We start from the raw sequence: 17,410 nt of genomic DNA, 5'->3' as shown, positions 1-17,410 counted from the left end.
AATTCCTCCGCTGTTCTTATAAGACTACCTTCTATAGAGTTAACCATGCAGTTACCTCCTGGTCTTTGCTAGCTATTTCTTTTGCTGAGTTCCCTCTTATTTATTTAACCAATCAAAGGCTAAGTGATGCATTTAGATACCGGCTGCAGGTAATTGCTTTAACAGGAGAGTCACCAGTGAAATCGCTGTTTTAATCCTAGCTTGGGGATGGCTACACCCTGGAAGACCATAAGAAAAGCAGTGTCACGTTAGAGTGAACCTCACCATTTTCAGAGGAAATCACGTGAATTCTGGGCAGACAGGAGTTTAGCAGCAGAAGTCAAGCAAAGACCACAACTATTTCTTTGTAGAAGATCCAGCTGTGTGTTAGGTATAATATGCCTAGGAGTGGTCGCCTCTGTAAATGGGAAACAGAAGGGGAAACGCTGTGTGCCTGCCTAACCTCTAGTCATGCTAATGAGAAAATCCTTGGCCTGAGTTCAGTTGGTGTTGGTGTTTTTCTTGGAAGGCACACAGGCCATCTTGCAAGGTATATAATGTACACTGTCTGCCCAAATGTGGTTTATGAAGTGTTCCATGTATATCTGCTCTTGGAGATTTGGTGTTGTCTGTTGGGCTTTTATAGCATGTGCCTTTAAAAACAACCCTCCCTCCCACCCCAAAAAAAGAACCCACTGGAGAGCAGAGATCCAAGCAGCCTCCCAACACATCAGCATTGGTAATTCAATACCACCACACCATTCCATTGCTGCTGAGTAGACAAAAGAAGTAGAAAGGACCCCACAGCTTGAAAGCTGATGCTATTTCGATCTCTAACAAAAGTCATTGCTTTGGGGAAAAAAAAAAGAGATATTTGTTAAACTACTTAAGGAGTTAATTTTCAGACACTGAATGTGAAGCTGACATTAAAAAGGAAAAATAATAATGTTAAAACATGTGTGGCAAGACATTTTTGTTCTGTCAGGAAATTAAAACAATAGTCCGTGGATGCGGATGCAGATTTGGTGTTTAAGAAGAATGCAGCCCAAGGGGCAGATCCTCCACCCTGCAACTCAGCAGGGATCTTCCAGCATAATGTGAGGTTCTGCCCCTTCCTGTTTGCAGGCTTATGTGGACAGAATCTGGGTTTTTCAGCTATTTTTTGTTATTGATTTCCCCAAATTAGAAGTCTCTTTCTAATAGAGAGGGGGCTTAAGAGCAATCAATAGTGTTTATCTTAGGAGACAGCAGTTCAAGCCGAAGTGGAGGGTCGTGTAAGTCGTCCTTTCTCTTGTTACCAATAGTTTCATCAAGGGTAGCAATGCACAACAGCTCCAGGTTTTAATGCTGTAAATCCCCTGACTATACCCTCACCCAGATGTGTTAAAAATCATTTAAAAATGTTAATCGGGCATTTCTGATTATATTCAGTCTCCCCACCCCCCAAACCCTGCTCCTATATTCTGCTTGCTAATCACTACAACTTAACTATGTGATTTGTATTGGAAAGATTGGTTTTTTGGTTCATTTCACTTTATTATCTTTCAGCAGAGCTGTGACATCCACTTAGATGTCTTTACTGCAATTGTTTCTTGATGAGATCAGATTGCCCACTGCAGCTATGTCACAAAAACAGCGAGATGAAATTTGGGCCGCCCTATTTTTGATGAGCTGCTGGAGCCTGACTTCACAGGGAAAAGAAAAAGGGGGGGGGGGGGAAAAACAACAGCACATAAAAGAATGATTAAAAACAAAACAAAAGAAAAACATTTGGCCATCAAAATTGCAGTGAATTTAGTCAGATTGAACCTTTTAAATAAACACAATGTGAATAAAAAGGAAGGAAATGGCTCTGAATGTTACAGCGGGGTAAAAGAAATGGAAGTTCCTAAAACTCAATGATTTGAATGCTTGTCTCATTTGAACAGGGAACATATTTCAGTTCTCCCGATTGAAAATGTTTTTAATAGCTACTTTCTGTTGCCAGAACATGTTTAGTAGCAGGCTTTAAAACCTGTCCATGGCTGTGTTTACTGTAAAGTGAGCATTTCCCTTTCGAGTTGAGCTGATATTAGCTGGAGGAATCCCTCCTGCCGCACTTTGCCACTCACCACCTCCCAGTTGTGGACTTCCAAATCAAGCAACACGTAGCCGCAGGAGTTTGCAACAGGCAATATTAGTGAAGCCGTTTGCTTTCCAGGTAAACATATTAGGTCAGGCCAAAACTCCATATAGAAAGTCTCAAAGAAGGCTTCCCATGCAAAAGGCAAGGTCCTTTTCATGCTTTTGGACAGTGGCAGATTTTTGAGTATGAGCTGCCTGGCAAGTCCTGCACAGCAGTGGTGTTATCTGCCATGCAGGCAGATAAGGTGGTGTTAGCTGCCTTACAGGCTCGCGTGGAAGAGCTCTGCAGGGAAACAGAGCCTGGAAATACGGATCTGAGTCACAGCGTGTCCTGGGGCACGTGGTAAGGAAAAGCACAGCAGAAGAAAGCTCATTCCCAGAGCTGTTCCAACTGCTGCTTCCTCAAACCCCCAGAGCTCTTCTTGGATTCTTCTTGGATGTTTCAGTGGAAAACAACATACTTCACAAAAATGCTGTCCTCCCCTTTCAGCACAGCAAAGAGGAAAAAAATAGATATTCGTGCAGGCTCACCACTTACAGATGGATAATGGCAGGGCTGAGCATGACCTATTGTGTCCACAGAGGCAGAAGTGTGCGAGGACCATTGAAGAAAGCTGACCCACATCCTCTTGTTGTAATCAAAGGAGTACAACAGCATTTGGTGTGACCAGACAAGAAATGGGGTGACCTTACAAATAACAGCATGGTGTTTCAGCTAGGTCGTGTGCCTCTGCTTTGGTAGTTCTCTCGTTTTCCCATGCATCTAAAGAATAGCACAGTCTGTATTGTTGCCGGCTCTTGTGATATTTGATGTTTTCCTCAAAGCCTGAGCTTTGGAGACACACGAGATATGGGTTTTATTTACTTATTTAAGTTTTGTGTATCCTTGTGTTCTTTTAGTCTTTGTATTTGGAAAGCACATGTGAAAACGTGACTTGAGTTCCTAAAATACTCAGAAGTGTTATGAGGCAGAAGAGAGATCCGCAATTATCAGTTGGTAAAATGCTGTGATTTTTTAAGATGCCGTCATGATTTTGAATGGGTAAGAATGTAAATGCAAGGTGTTCAGCAGCAGTGTGTTTTTCAGCTCTAAGGAGGGAACAAGGCAAGCAATAACTGAAAGTAGCACTAGTCCCATAGGAGCTCTATCATCCATCACTCCAGCAGGATCTTTCATTGTAGGGCAAGGAGCTGCCTTCTGAGAAACTGCCATCTTTTTCTGTGGTGTAATCTGTAAATAATGGAGGTCTTCCTCCCCCACGAAAAGATTGTCCTGCCATGGATCAAGAGGCAGTTCAAACTATCATATCGCATCACTTGAAAAGTGGCATTTGTAGGAATGTCACATTTGAAATGTTATACTTACCAGACTTCCATTATATGTGTTATAAATCCACATTTTAGAAGATTGTGATTTAACTGTACGGAGTCATTCTGCTTTGAAGCTCAGCATAAAAACCATAACCCCACAGCTAATATTTTTATAACCCAAAATACATGAGAGAATGGATGTGGTTCTTTAGACATTTTGACATCTTCATGTTGTTGCTCAGCACGTTAGACTTAGAGAAGTGAAATTTGTTGGTGAGTCACCAGATACCGGAACACGGTGGGTGTTCCATGATCCGCAGCAGGTAATAATTTTGTTCGGATAACCATGAATAATGCAAATGTGGGAATGTGCCATGTGGATTGTAACACGGGGAACCACAGAATGTTAAAGTGTGAAGTTAAATCATTCAGAGGAATAGCTTTTGTAGAAACCCGGCAAATGCTTGCGGGAGAGGTGAGTGGTGATGGGTCTGAATAGCGCTACTCATGTCTGTAGGTGTTGCTTTTGGGCCCTGGTTAGTTCAATGGGGAAGAGCTCCACAAATTAACCTGACAGTGAGATCTAGGGCTCCCCTGTCTCTTGAAACCCACGGATGTAGAGAACTGGTGGGGGGTTCTGCATAGAGGCATCTGGTAGATTCATGTCTGCTATAGGAGCAGGAAGGGTTAGTTGAAATGGGTTATTTACCATATCTGCCTGAGGTGTGCTTTTATTCTTCTTCTTGTTCCACCTGCCACAAACTAAAAGGCCATGGGTATTATGCATGTCTGTAGTCTGGAATCCTGACTGTGCCGTACACCACAGTGGAGCATGGAGAGCAAGCACACAAAAGCAGTGTGCAGGGTGAGAGCCATGCTGTTGTACATTGCTGTAGCCCCATTTGCAGCTCACTGAAATGCACCAACTTACACCCTACGCTTTTTCTGTCTGGCTAAATGGAGATGAAGATGTTGCTCCAGGAGAACGCAAGGCTGGGTGCTCCCTGCAGAGCCAAGCAGAATAGGAGCAGGTGCTGTGCAAGCACCAGGCATGGTGCAGCCCTGGGCTCTGCATGGAGCCCCAGCAGCACTTGGCAGCCAGCCGGGCTCTGCTCTCCCTAGGGAGCCATGCTATGAGCAGCCTTACTGTGTTTACCTTATGGATAGGAGATGCAGCCTAGCTGCCCCGGAGTGGTTTGTAAATTTAAACTGTAAACACTGTAAAGCGTTTCATCTGTTCAAAGTCAGTTGGTTCAAATATCCTTTCATTCCTCTCTCTCCCCCTTTTTTTTTTTTCCTCAAATCAAAATTAGTTTCTCTGCATTGAGTGAAGAGTATAGGTCCAAGCTTTATAAACTGATGTCAGCCACATCAGGTGTTTCCCACTTTTGTTTTCCTTTCCGCGTTAGTTAAAGAATAGAAAATGGTGGGGGATAAATAAACTTCTCATCTGTCAGAAGCATAGCAGGGCAATTGTTCACAGGAGACGGGTGTGGTACATTACAGAACAGGTTCTTTACTTTCAAACTCTTTAAAATCTGAACATCCGGATGGATTTGGAGCAAAAAAAATAAATAAAAAATCTTGGCTAGGTTAATCCCACACAGACTAATTTATATTATGGATAGACATATGTTTAAACAAATACAAGACATGCATAAAATATCTCCTGATTTGGGAGTTACAGCAATGATGGAGCATATCACCACCAGGTCAGCCAGGAAGCCCAAACCTCCGAAAACCTGGAGCCAATCCAACTGCAGGTGGTAATCAGGCCAGCTGCAAGTCATCATTGTTCTTGCTAACTAATCAGAACAGGAGAATGATGAATTTCTGTTGGTTTCTGTTTTTTTTTTTAACTTAAATTTCCCCCATGAATGTGGTCACAGAGAAGCAATTTTACGCAAAGATGGGATGGCAGAGTGTATTTTTTTTAAGGCTGTTGTGACAGATGTGCTTGTAGGTATGAAATGTGGCCCTGCAAACAGTGTCTTTGCTCTCTTGCAGTGGAAGAACTCCTGTTCATGGGCATTGCCTCAGTCACAAAAAGAAAAGCCCAGACAAGAGTGGTTGGGGTTGAGGAATCACGTAATGGCGATAGGTGGTGATGGTTCCCTCTGGTTCTTCTGTTAATACTTTTCACCAGGAGACCACAGTATAATCTGTGATGGAGAAAGAGCCATAGATCCCACAGCTGAAAGGGAAACTCAGTCCTGTGTTACATCCATTGTTTGATTAACTAGATTTGGTTCAGTCCAGTCTAGTTCTGTTGAGTCACTGTTCACAAATGTTTTGGACAAATGAGGAGAGTACAATAAACTGCTCGCTGCCTTGAAGTTGATCACAGATGTGCAGGCTCTTTATGCCTAACATATATGGTGAAGAAGTCAATAATGAGTGTGTTGCAAAAAATTTCCAGCAGAAACCCAAACAGGACCATTTACAGACGCTTTGCTGAACAGAAGTGCCAGATCTTAGGTTAGGCATTGGCTCTGGACCAAAAATACTTTCCGCAAGAGGTGATTATTATGTATGATTCATACAGTGAGTCCACACAAGTAAAAATAATACTGCTTAGCTCTTAGTATTCAGAATGCTTTTACATTTTCAAAGTGCTGTGCAAACATTAGTTAATTAATGGCATAAAGTAAGTTACATTTTTTTGTGCTTTTAGCATTGACATTTTGACAATAAATGGTTTTGGAGACTTTGTATGCATCAGTGCATTGGAGCAGCTCATATAAATTGTGCTAATGTTCTCAATTGTATTTGAGCAAAGTCTTAGTAATTCAGATGCTTTTTATCTTATGTTGAGCTACATAGAGGAAAGGTTATCTGTAGATAGCAATGTACCATCAGTAAGGTATTTTCTTGTCCATTCTAATAAAATGTAAATATGTGCTTACTCGTCTCGGTGGCTTGTGTGCTATGATCCGCCACAGAAATTAAACCATTGGAAAAAGTCAGAAACCACTAAGAGCCATCATTAGCATTCCAGCTGCAGCAACAGGGCTCTGTCTAGAAGATGGATATTGTGGAACTGGTGTACCCAAGGTTAGACGAGACTTGGTAAAGTGTTAGAGCATCTGCTGGCTGTTTTCCGAGAACTCTCATCCCATTAGCATCTATTAAAATCACTTGAAAACTGATCCTTAAGAGATGGATCTCTTTTTTTTCCCCCTTCCCAATTCTCGTGAAAAATGCTGGCATGCAGTTGACATTCATACCCCAGTGCATTTTTTTTCCAAACAATTCCTATTAAAGTTGCAATATCCTCTGTGGAAGACATTCATCAACTGTATCAAGCTTGTTTAATGACCCTTCATATGAGGACATCTCGGCTGAATTGCAGACCAAGTTCACATGCCAAATCTATAACCACATCTACTCTCAAGCATACATCTTCTTTACTGGTCCCAGACTCTCACAGGTGCAAATATCCCCAAAACAGTCTCTGAAGTGCAGCCATTCCCTGAGCTGACCCAGCCCCCTGCTAAACTTCTTGAGGAAGTTACATCAAATTTTCTCATCTCATTGCTCATTCTCCCTCCTGAGCAGCAAGAAACACTGCAGAGGTTGTGTGTAGATCAAACTGGCTCCTGACTTGGTTTCTTCCAGGATGCTGAGATTCAGTGATTGCTCCACTCTTATTTAACAAAAACACGTCGTTTTGTCACAGGTACTGAAGTGTCTCAGGCATGAATAAGAAAAAAAGAAAAGGTCTGTGAAGGAAGGAAATAAAGAGCTTTTAAAATATCAAATTTTCTTTGCCTGGCACCTACCTGACACATGCTAAGCAAATGATCCTGAGTTGATCTTCTAGGCAGAGATGCTGGAGTGAGCATCCCGAGAGCAGAAGTGTTTTGTTTTTTTTCTTGTAGTAGTGGAAATTTAATAGCTTCCTCTTCTGCCTGGCTCTGTCTCTTTGTGATGGCAAAAAAGATTATCTCTAGCATTAGAATGAGAGAGATACAGTGTTTGAGAAAATCAGCCTTTGTCCTTTCAAAGTGGTCTTTCATGGATTGCATTAATGACTTTAATTTGATCTGTAAATGACAGATAAATTAATCGTAAAACATTTTCTTCAAGAAGCGAGATAAAGTAGTATTTATATAACTGAGGTTCAGTCCAGGTTTCAGCATGAGTGATGGTTTCAAGTTCTGTTCTGAGGCTTATATCCTTCAGAAAGCAATTCTTATTTTATTTATTTTTTAGAAGGGATCCTTTTTATCTACAACAAACCTTCTGAATAAGAGTTTTTCAGACTCTCTGTATATGTGTCTTTCTTTTATAGCCTCAATAGCAGGTATGTTATGCCTTCACTTTGCTCCTCCAGCTGGAGTTTTAATTGCCTCGACGGGCAATAATTACACCAGAGTTCTCACACCAGAGTTATCTCTGCTTACATTTTTGCTTCAAATAAAGCATAGGGGTAGAGAAGAGAGTTCAAAATATATTGGGTGTTGTTGCTGTGGTAGGGCTGTTAATACAGTGAAGATCCTTAATCTCTAGAAGTGCAGTTTTTACTTGCTGCATTTTGGAAAACTTAACTGTAGTTGGACACACTCAATGTTGTCTTCCCACCAAGACAATTAAAGCCTAGTTCCACTGATACAAAACCCACTTGAAGTCAACAGCTTTTGGTTGAGGACTAACTGACGTGAGTGTTCTTATAGGGTAGAGGTGTGGGAATGATTAAAGAGGCAATGGCAAATGGGAAATACCCACCGGGAGCTGCCTGGGAATTGTTCTCAGTCGCATTAGGTCTGAGGGATTTCTAAATAAAATTGTGCATTTTGCAAGGGAGAAACCTCCCAGCTTTTCTAGGAGTTTGTATAATTGTGTATGTGAGAGCCATCTGGCCTCTTTCACTGAAAATACTGAAGTAAGTTGCAATTTAAAGCAACTTGATAAGCTGGATATTATGTTTTTCCTCTGTCATTAGTTTTGAAAGTGATGTAAAGTGCCCAAAGTGGCAGCGGTCACCTGTTGTAAAATACCCTACCCCTAAGGCAAGGCAAACCTTTGCTCAACCTTGATGAGAAAATTGTTGCTGAGTTTATCATGACTACAGATTTACCCTGCCTGTAGCCACATGCTTAAAAGTTATTTAAGCCATCAGCTGCTGCTTCTCCTGCTCCTTTTCTGTAGCTCAGACATTTCTTGTGCATCCTTAGGAGGCTGCTGATGGCTTCTCAGCTGTTTGCATCCCAGCCATGAGATGCCAGCAAGACACCCATGCCTGCTGTGCAGGGACCTGGTTACTTCTCTTGGGGCAGTACCTAAAAGTTGCTGCCACCCCTTGCAGCAGCTCTCCTGGCTGGTCTGCAGCCTCAGACAAGTTGCCCTTATCCTGGGGCTGCCTGTATCATCCAAACCTAAATTACTTGTATCATCTAAAGGATAGGAAGGACCAGCTTGGTCTTCCTGCATAGTGCAGATCATAGAATCTTTAGATCAGAAGCTTTTGAAATAAAGTCAGAGTCTTGTTTAGATTTCAGGATCTTGCAACAGCCTCGAAGATGATGGTGAGGAGGAGATTACATCTGTTTTCAAGTATGTATGCTTTCTGGAGTGGTAGGCTCTGAGCAAGTAGTACCAATTCTCCTCCTGACCTTGGAAAGGAATAGAGATCATGTTGGTGGGTATTACTCAATGCTGCAACACAAGAATTGTTCCAAAGTGACACCTCAGTCCTGGGGGTGTCTTTGCTGAGCTTTTGATGGTAGTGTAACATAGCATCTTCTGGGAAAGGGTCTGCCACAGGTTAGATGCACAAGCAGTCTTTGGGATCTCATGATTATTAGAAACCTGGGAGTATGTAAGCCCAAACTGTACAGAAGAGCCTGTGGGGAAAAATGTTGTGAGGTAAAACATGGTGCAGAAAGTTGGCCTTCGGGATTGGGCAACACCCTGCTTGATTGTATGCCACGATACCATCATATTCTTTGGAGAGCCACAATGAGGATATAATGATAACTTAATGTAAGCAGATGATTTATCTCTTCAGAAATGCATGGTAGTTGTAAAACTGTCTATCAGATATTTTCAGAGTACTATCCTTCACAAGCCCTTATTTAACGCAGTTATATTTGCATGCATACCCTCTCTTCCCATTTGCCATTTGTCACTGAGATAGCAAATTACATTCATCAGAATCCATTCATTCCCCCAGTTTCGCTGAATACAGGATTATCTTGGCTGTGTCAGCTGCCCTATGACTGGTAACTGTGAAAAATGGAGGTCGCCTTCAGATATTCCAAACATGTATCTTCAAAGGACAGTAGGTATTAAGCTAGAAAAGATTAATGGGCTTTATGTCATTGTGTTTGTGTGGCATAAATGTGAATTGTGCAGATTGATGGATACCTTGGTAAAAACAAATGCATTTTTAAAGTACTCTCTTGCCCTTTCCCTGACAAGTTTTAGTGACCATCAAAAGAAACACATTGAGACATTGCCTTCAATCCTAGACTGATTTCGCAGGTGTTTTCACCCGTAGGAAGCTGAAAGACTTCAGTCATTGGCCAAAAGAAATGAACATGCAGCCTATTAACTGCTGGTTAGTTTCTTGTCTGCCTGTGTTTGCATTAGTGCTAGGAAAGTGTTATGTCTTATTTGTCATGCAGTCATGTCAGTAACTAGGATGCATACAGTTTTGTTGGTGGATACTTCAAAATTCCTCGTAAATTGTCATCATAATTCCTATTTTAAATCTGAATTGCTTCTCTAGGACAGCCTTTCTGCTTGTCTGGCAGGTGCTTTGCTCACACGGAGAAGTAACGACTCAGCACAGAGAATGGCCAAGTCCAAAAGGGAAAGCCCTACCTGTCCTTCAATTACACAGTGTGTTAAAAAGATATTGAAAGCAAAAAAACTGGGTTCTCTCAAAGAGAATAAGTAGCCTTTAAAAACCAACCAACATATTAGGGAAAATAGTTACCAATATTGATTCTCACGATAAATGGGCACATTGAAAGGATGTGCCAGAGGAAAACTGATGGAGTGCAGTGAAGCTTGTAACCTTGGCTTGTGACCACTGATAGGATTTTCTTTTTCTTATCACATCTTCACTTGAGAGAGAACAGTAGAAAAGAATACTGGGGCCAAGGTCTAGCTCTGCTGCTTGTTCTTTGTGACTGTGGGCATCTGTAATGTCCACCTGATGGCAAAACTCTTATCAACTGTCAAAAGACTTAGCTTTGGTTCAGATCTGTGAGTAAAAGTGGTTTTCCACTAGCAAGTACCGTGGATTTTAATGCTTTTCAGTTGCATGGAGATAGGCTTATGTCATAGAGATAACTGCGGTGGTGTCTGAAACCCATGAGATACAGGGTGTAATTTACCATCATCTGCTGAATATGAGCACAGAATTAGGAACAGCAGACAGGCAGAGATGTTCTGACCACGTTTTAAATATACCCTGGGTTTCATTGCTAATTCTGTTTCTATTGCATTTTGTTTTAGAGGCAGGGGTTGTTGCAAAGCCTTATCTAAAGTTCCTTTGGGATGTTGTTTGCATTAATATTTTAAACTTGTAATAAATTTCTGATGGTGGTTTCTGTGTTGTTTTGTTTTGTTTTAATTGCCTTTGGACTTTTTAATTATCTTTCAGCCCAAGCAAAGTACGCTTTCACTCACGAATAGGATATTAAAGGACCAATAATAATTTTCTGCTTTTTAACTTCAGTAAGACCACCATAGAAACCATTCAACTCTATTTGTGATAAACATAAATTGTTTTATAATTTATTATGTTTTGTGGTTGTTTTTCTTTCAATGACTGCCTAAGTAACACGACGGTTTAAGTAAGAATTGCTTCCTTACAGCTTAGTGGGTATTTGCTCCTGATGTGAAATGATAGCGCTTCATCAATACCCAGTTTCAGGAGGCTTGCAGTCATGTGGATATTCATTCAGATTTTTGCTGCGGATTCAAAGAATTTTAAAACTCAAATCTGTGAAAATCAAAGATCTTTGTCCTGACAGGGTGCATTTTTCTCCCCCTCTCCACCAGCAGGAGTGATCCAGAGGGTGTTTGTCTCCCTGAAGCTGGCCTCATTTGCCAACTCTAGTTAAGCAGACTGTGTTTTTGGCTCAGGTCTGCAGTGGGTTTGAAGCTGGGGCAGGTGTAACGATCTTAAGAGTAGATGAATTTCTTTGTGAACATCATCGCACAGTTCATTGATCGTCAAATTTGCCATATCACTAGTCTGACACCTCTGCCCTGCTTAAAGCTTCTTATGAGGATGGAAGCGGCGCCGAAGCTTTGTATTTGCCATAAATACTAAACTGAAGTTCTTTCTGAGAGTAATTCTGCAATTATAGACCATGATGTCATGCTGAAAAGAGCAGACAGTCAGCTAGGCTCTAAGCTTTAATGGTTTCTGTGAAATTAGTAATAATACTAGGAGACTAAATTTTAATTTATGGCGCTATGAAATGAGTAGGTTTTATAGGGCCTGAAGCATTCACCTTTGCAAGAGGTGTGTGAAAACTTCTGGCTTCGACTGTGGCTCATTTCCAAGCAGGATGAAATCCTCTTTGCTCTTTCTTTCCAGTCAAGCTGCCTGCTCTCTGAACAGCTGGACAGATGTGTGTGGGGTTCAGGAAAGGCAGCACCTCTGGTGAGGGAGCTCGCTACTGCTGCGAGAGAGATGGCAGCTGCCCGAGTTACTTACAGAGCTGGCGTTTCCATCTGTTAGTTGGTTGCAATAGGATTACTGGAGGATCAAATCAGGCAGGGTTAGGCTGAAGGGGAGACAATAGGCATCAAGAGTATCATGTACCAGTGCTCGAAGAGAGCAGAAACAGATGGTGGTCTCTTTGAAGTGTGCACAGAGGGAACGTGACGCATCAGCTTGGTGCTGGGCAGGGAGCAGTCCTGTTGGAAAACAGTGAAACAGAACTGGAAAACGGGTTGCCTGATAATGAGCAGGAGAGTTGTGGCCTTCAGAATGGCTGGCTGAGCTCCTGCCATGGAAATGGGAGAAGTTTTACTCAGTGTGCAATGCAATCAGGTGAGAGACTCGTAGCCTCACTCCGTGATACATTAAACATCTTTTCCTCCTTATTCTTTGTTTCCCAGCACTGAGATTCAAATTCCATGAGAGTATGTCTTGAAGAAATGGGATGATGTGGCCTTGTGCCCTCTGGTCTCCATATGGAACAGTGAAAGCTACCAAGGCTGCCCAAGCAATCATGCTGTGAGCAGGAGGAAAATGCAGGATTTTGGCCCAGTGAAGGCCCAGGGTCGCTTCCTTACAGGCACTATAGTCAAGGAGACTTAATTGCTTCAGACAGCTCTGAACTGTGATTGTTAGGGAAGTGCCTGAGAAAGTATCTGAAGAGTTAGGATAATGAAATTTGAATATCAGAAGAATTTTAATTCTTAAGGAGGCAAATGTTGTTTCTGGCATTATGGGCTATAGGCTCCGATCCAAGCATGCTGAAGTCAATAAAAAGCCTCCGTTTGGCTCCACTGAGTTTTGAATGAAGTCCACAGAATGTCTGATGAACTGAAAATGTTACAGCAAGCTCCTGGTGTTAGCCGTGCCCTCATGACAGTGGGTTCTGGGGGGATCAGATAAGCACGTTTTGTGAAGGAGATTTGCTACAAGAAAGAGACTCGTATTCTCACTTCATTTTCTTTATTATTTGTTACTATTTTCATTTGAGAAACTTTTTTTTTCTTTTCTTTTCTTTTTACAAATTACAGTTGTTGTTGTTTTTTCCTAATGTATATTTTCTGGTAAGATTTAAATTATGGTGGAGCTTATTACCGCGTATAATAAAAAGCAGTCAGTGCCTGCTGGATGAATGCCTTGGTACTGAGGATACGCATGGAGTACTTGGAAGTGCTGAAGTGTAGTTGGTTTTGTTTTCATTGAGAGTTGTTTTATTAGGACACGATGTGGCAATGACGTGGAAACACTTATTAGGTGAAGTAGTGTAGAACAGCTCTTGATTGGTTTTCTGCTTAAGATCTGTGCCTGATGTATGGCTTGGCACCTGCACATACGTGCAGCTATGTGTATGGCTCTATTTGGCAGGTCCTATAGATCACACTTCGCAATACCTCTTGGTAGTGATGTGTAAGTGCAGAACTAAGTATTGCTGTCCCCTAAACAGATAGAAAAGTTAAGGTAGAGCAATCGGGCTCACCTTGGAAGGGACACATCCTAGGGCTATTTCTTTGAGCAGTGCACACCCATCTTGTTGCTCCACTTCCATTCTGCAGGCAGGGCTGTTGGATTGGCAGTATGGAAGAGTAGCGAGGCTGACACCGAGGGGTGCAGCCCCTACTGTGCTCCAGGGCACCTGGGACACCCTAGCAGCTTTGCCCATGCTACAGTGACAGTGCAGTTCCTGAGCTGGCTGCGTGGCTCCTCCTGACTGAGTGGTCTGGGAGGGAGCCAACCCACATTGCATGAGACCACTTGCATAGCCCACCAGCACACGTAAAGCTGACTCAATGCTAAGCGCTCTCTAACTTAGCAAAAAGAACACAACAAAGGGGGGAAAAAAATAAAACAACCTTTAATCAAAGAGCAGAGGGAAGCGTTATTTTTTCTCAGCTTCTTTGTGTTAGGGTCAACAGTGCTGCTGTCAAGAACAGCACTGCTTCTATACTTAGTGTGAGGGGCTTTGTGGATGAGATTTGGCTGCATCCGTGCAAAGTGGCAGCATTAATGACTGAGTCAAAGCCCACTCTGCTACAGAGGCAGTCTGGGCCATGCAGAGCTCCAGTAGTTTGCTGATCTCCCATTTAGTGCTGCTAGCAAAATCACCAAGAATGGATCCCAGTCAAAAGTAAATGCAGCCTAGCAAGGAGAGCAGGTCCCAAGGATAAAAAACAACTGAAAAAGAAAATCAATGTACTCACAGCCTTGGGCTGCGAAGCTGCCTACTAAGTGAACAGCTCATGCAATTTAACTCCCTTCTTCCTAAGTTACGGCGCTCTTAATTTGGGGGTTCTTTGATCCCATTATTCATAACTGTGAAGCGAGCAGAATTTGATCAAGCTCTCTGACAGGGGCTGGCTGATTTTAAAACCGGCTTCCAAAAAGGAGCTGTCGATCAAGGATGAGCTTTAATAGCTTCAGCTTGCAGCTCCTTTAGACTTGCATTGCAGCTGAGCGGTGCTTGGTCAACTGTGGAGGAGCCAGGCACCTACACAGAGTCCCTCGGGGTCCCTGCCTGCCTTCTGCAAAGGGGCTGCAACCAACTGCTCATCTTGCTACCATGTCCCAGATGCAATAGGAGAGCTCTCCTCTTTGAACAAGGAGCGCCTTTCATGAGCACGCACCCCGAGAGGCCTGCTGAGCTTTTGTGAGCCAGCAGGGTACAGAGTTTTGGGTCCACTCAGATTAAACCTTTCCTTATTGCAGCTTATTGTAGCTGGAACGGAAACAGTAAGGACAAGGGTTACTTCCCGTACCTAATTTCCAAGTTATTTTAGCTGGGGATGTTAGATAAAATAGTCAGTGAGTGGCAGGATGATAGAATATGGTTTAATTTCAGATTTACTATCTGCCAACACATGCCATTCAATCAGATAAACACAGGATTTCGGCTGTCATCACAATATCTTATGCATACTTAAAAATAGAGCGCTTTTTCTCACACCAAGAAGAAATTGAACAGGTTTATACGCAGGACGTGTATAGTCAGGATGCTGGAAAATATGAAATAGCGTGCCATTTCTGGAGAGATTCCCTATCTTTAAATGAAGGAATTATATTAGAAGTAGCAGAAATTCTCCTGATTGCAAAAGTTTTATCATTGTCAGCTGCACAGAATAAATACAAGTAAAGGGAACACCTTGAGAAGCCAAACTATAGAAAATGAGGGAAATGTCTGTAGTGTTTACAGCAGAGAATGTGAGATCGTACAGAGGGCCAGACAACTCGGAACTTATCTGTGTGGGAGTATGATTCTTCCTTGGGCTTGTAAGTTCCCATCCTTGCTGCTTTGTCTGGTGCACATATTGCACCTATCACTGTGATGCTCGTGTATCTGCTCTGCTCAGGGGATAGAAGACAGCAGTCTAGGACTGCCCCAGCACAAGCCTAAATCATGTTGTACAAGATAGACAGTTTAAGCTTTCTCTATCTGAAGCTTCCATCCTGAAAGCTCAACTTTGCTGAAGTGGAAACAGTTAAATAGGTAAAATATGGCTGTAAAAACACCACTGATGCTCTGTGTTATAAATACTTCGGTACGCAAATGAATACACCTTTTTGGCCCATGGCCTTCACCAACATTTGTTTATTTGTTGTGAGGAGTAGCTAATGACACAGTCCAGCATTTTACGAAGCTCTAGCCTGGATGGTTTACCAGGGCCACACAAAGCAGCTTGTTTTTCTGAATGTCATACAAACAAACACCTTTTTCTGCTCACAAGTCGGCACAAGCTCCCAATCTCTGTCCTACTGCTGCTTCTCTTCTGCTTCCCAGCCTCTTTGTTCCTTAGCGCCCCAAAACTCACACCTTCACTCTCTTTATCTTCTGTCTGTTTTGCTCTTTCAGCTTTTGAAGTTGTCTCTGGGAGATGTCCTTCTTACCAACCACCGGGACTTTCCAGAATAACTGATTATTGCCTGCTCTTGTTCCATTCCTTATTCTACTAGGCTGCTCCAAAATGAGCTCTAAAATGACAGCCCGAGCTGCTCAAGTATAATGGTATCTATGAAGCCAAGACCTGTACTTGCTTCAAAGAACAACTCTAGCAAAAGGGCAGCATTTTCTAGTGAAGATAATGGAAAGAAGGCACTTTTTTGTGAGCGTCCATCCTGCAGGCTTCTCTGCTGGGGAAGGGCTGCTGCCTTTGTAGCATACAGCTTGCAAGCAGCTCTGCTGCAGCACGTCAGCTTATTGCCCATGGAATCATGAGGGCAGTGAAATGGCAGGCAGGGAGCTGAATTCCCTGCTGCTCAGACTTCATCCTTTTCTGATTATGCTCTCATGGCACCTCAGAGAAAAACTCAGTTACTGGATGGGTGGGTCCTACAGCTCAGCCTTGTGTGGGTCTTCTCTTCTTCCACCACTCCTTCCAGGAGTTGTTCTGGGCTAGATGAACAGATAAAGAAATAACACAGCTGGAGTGAGTCCACTGTGGGTGTTTTTCAGTCTTAAAGGCTTCGGAATTTTGTTTGGTTGCTCTTTTGTTTGTCTTTTTTTCATCGCTTTTCGAAAAGCCTTTCACACAGAACGCATCCTAGTTTATTTGGAACCATTAGTGGGTGGGTGCTGTGTGCATTGTGGGCTGTGGTTTCATTGATACGCTCAGCCTCACTGAGTAGTCAACATGTTAAATGTTTTATTTACCCCGTGTGCTACCTGTCATCTAATCAGCTTTTGTTTTTACTGCATTTTGCTTGTATTATAGCAAGAGTAAGTGATTTCATGTAAATTAAAACCACATGAAACCTTTTAAAGCCGTTTTAAAGTACTAAATGGTTTTGCAAATAGGTTTGTCCAACAAAGATTGGAAAAAGAGCTCTTTGCTTGCCCGTTTACTCTTTTGTATGCTTATTAGAAACCCCCCGTGTGACACTTTCATCAAACATTGCATCCTGGTACTCATCTCGAATGCCAAAAGTAATTTATACTATGCTCAAGAGTGGTTTGCATAAACAGGAGGCAGTTAACAAAGAATACAGTTTTGAACTGCGATTGCAAATGTTATTTTATAAATTACAACACAGATGCACAATGAAATCAAAACACGTGTCCCTATGATGTTTCCTTGCTTGCCTGAAGCATAAAGCAGTGTTGGTATTAACTATTATTGCTGGTGTTTATTGTTGCGCTCATTTCATTGTGAATCATTTTGTTTCTTGCAGGTGGATCGTATCATCTTCTGCGTCTTTTTGGAGGTCGACTACAAAATTTTCAAGAAGAGAATGGGCGAGGTTTTCCCTATAGGTAGGTATGGTAATTTAATGCCATCTGACTGCAAAAAAAACAGTGCAGGAAAAGGCAACAGTCGGCAT

General features: G+C 42.2%; 1 protein-coding gene across 2 annotated transcripts in view; it reads left to right on the top strand.

The window, feature by feature from the left end:
* MACROD2 (mono-ADP ribosylhydrolase 2) overlaps window positions 1-17,410 on the top strand; it is an 809,651-nt gene that overhangs the window by 704,696 nt on the left and 87,545 nt on the right. For both annotated transcript variants that reach the window (XM_072330921.1, XM_072330922.1), the window contains exon 9: window positions 17,261-17,342. In XM_072330921.1, the coding sequence (XP_072187022.1) occupies window positions 17,261-17,342 (82 nt within the window). The remainder of the gene's footprint in view (window positions 1-17,260; window positions 17,343-17,410) is intronic.

The sequence above is a fragment of the Excalfactoria chinensis genome, chromosome 3 (genome assembly GCF_039878825.1).
Source record: "Excalfactoria chinensis isolate bCotChi1 chromosome 3, bCotChi1.hap2, whole genome shotgun sequence".
NCBI classification, from domain to species: domain Eukaryota; kingdom Metazoa; phylum Chordata; class Aves; order Galliformes; family Phasianidae; genus Excalfactoria; species Excalfactoria chinensis.
The sequence above is the reverse complement of the archived record's forward strand: the minus strand, read 5'-3'. Positions and strand labels throughout refer to the sequence as shown.